Source organism: Antrostomus carolinensis, unplaced genomic scaffold, assembly GCF_000700745.2.
Source record: "Antrostomus carolinensis isolate BGI_N321 unplaced genomic scaffold, ASM70074v2 scaffold19291, whole genome shotgun sequence".
Taxonomy (NCBI): Eukaryota; Metazoa; Chordata; class Aves; order Caprimulgiformes; family Caprimulgidae; genus Antrostomus; species Antrostomus carolinensis.
In genome coordinates, this window is record NW_010295133.1 from 1 (window position 1) to 1,248 (window position 1,248).

Here is a 1,248-nt window from a genome sequence, read left to right on the forward strand (position 1 = left end):
CCTCCCCAGGCAGCTCCGGGTCTCCTCCCAGGCCAGCACTATTTACAAGCTTTTTTTCGAGCAGGACTTCCTGATCGCTCTCCATTGGCTGCAGGTAGAGAGCTGTGCAGAGAGACAGACAGACACACGGACAGACGGACAGATCTCATGCAAACCTATCTCCTCCTCCTCCTCCTCCTTGCTGCTCACCCTCCGCTCCCTTCCAGCACATGTACAAGTTGTGTGGGGTCTCTCCCCACCGTCCTGCTCCCCTTTGCTGCTCACAGGGAACCAGTCAGCATTGGACGAAGCCCCCCCACCCTAGAATAGTGTTCCCCCCAAGTTCTCCTCACCCCCATGGTGGATTTGGGTCCAGGAAAGTGACTTTGGGAAGAAGCAACGCTACGGCGAGTCGAAGGCAACCATGAATGAGATGTCAAGTTTCCTGCACATCGGGGACATCGTCTCCCTGTACGCCGAGGGCTCCGTCAATGGCTTCATCAGCACTTTGGGGTGAGTGAGATGCTCCTGGGGGGTCACTGAGTCCAGTCCTGGGGGTAACTGGCTACTGCAATAGGACAGGATGGGAAGGGAAAGTGGTGCTGAGCCTGAACCCGGTGGGAAAACAGAGCAGAAAGCTCCGGATGCTGCAGCGAGGTGCTGGGGAGGCTGCGTGCCTGCGGGCTCTTGGTGGTGGCTGGGGGCAGGATGTGACCCTGGAGGGACCCTGCAGCCCACCCTCTCTGGCAGCCACGACCAGAAACTGTTCCCCCCCCACCCCCAAATTAGGGGCTGGGGGAGATGAAATGGGTTTTAGCAGCGTGAGGGGTTGGTGGGTCAGGAAGGGGTTGTGTGTGTGGCTGAGCGGGATGGCTCGGGCAGCCGGGATCCATCCTGGGTCATGGTGGGATTAAGTGCTTCCAGCCCTGTCTGGTGGTGCTGGAGGCTGCTGTCCCCTGGGACAGCCAGTGATGGCTCTTTCTGTCACCCATTGGGGTCCCACACACACCCAGTGGTCAGTATGAATCACTGCCAGGGTCACCAACATGTGGGTGCCCCGTGGCCACCACGTGCTGCTCAGGGCTGAGGGGACCAGGACACTGCGGGGTCCAGGCTGAACCAACTCCTTGCAGTCCCACACACACCCAGTGGTCAGTATGAATCACTGCCAGGGTCACCAACATGTGGGTGCCCCGTGGCCACCACGTGCTGCTCAGGGCTGAGGGGACCAGGACACTGCGGGGTCCAGGCTGAACCAACTCCTTGCAG

At 60.1% G+C, this 1,248-nt stretch overlaps 1 protein-coding gene across 1 annotated transcript in view; it reads left to right on the top strand.

Annotated features, from left to right (window-relative positions):
* The first annotated feature begins 403 nt into the window (after positions 1-403).
* Positions 404-1,248, top strand: part of ITPR3 (inositol 1,4,5-trisphosphate receptor type 3) — a 45,932-nt gene continuing 45,087 nt past the window's right edge. Inside the window, exon 1 of the mRNA XM_010177885.2 lies at positions 404-492. Coding sequence (XP_010176187.1) covers positions 404-492 — 89 coding nt within the window. The remainder of the gene's footprint in view (positions 493-1,248) is intronic.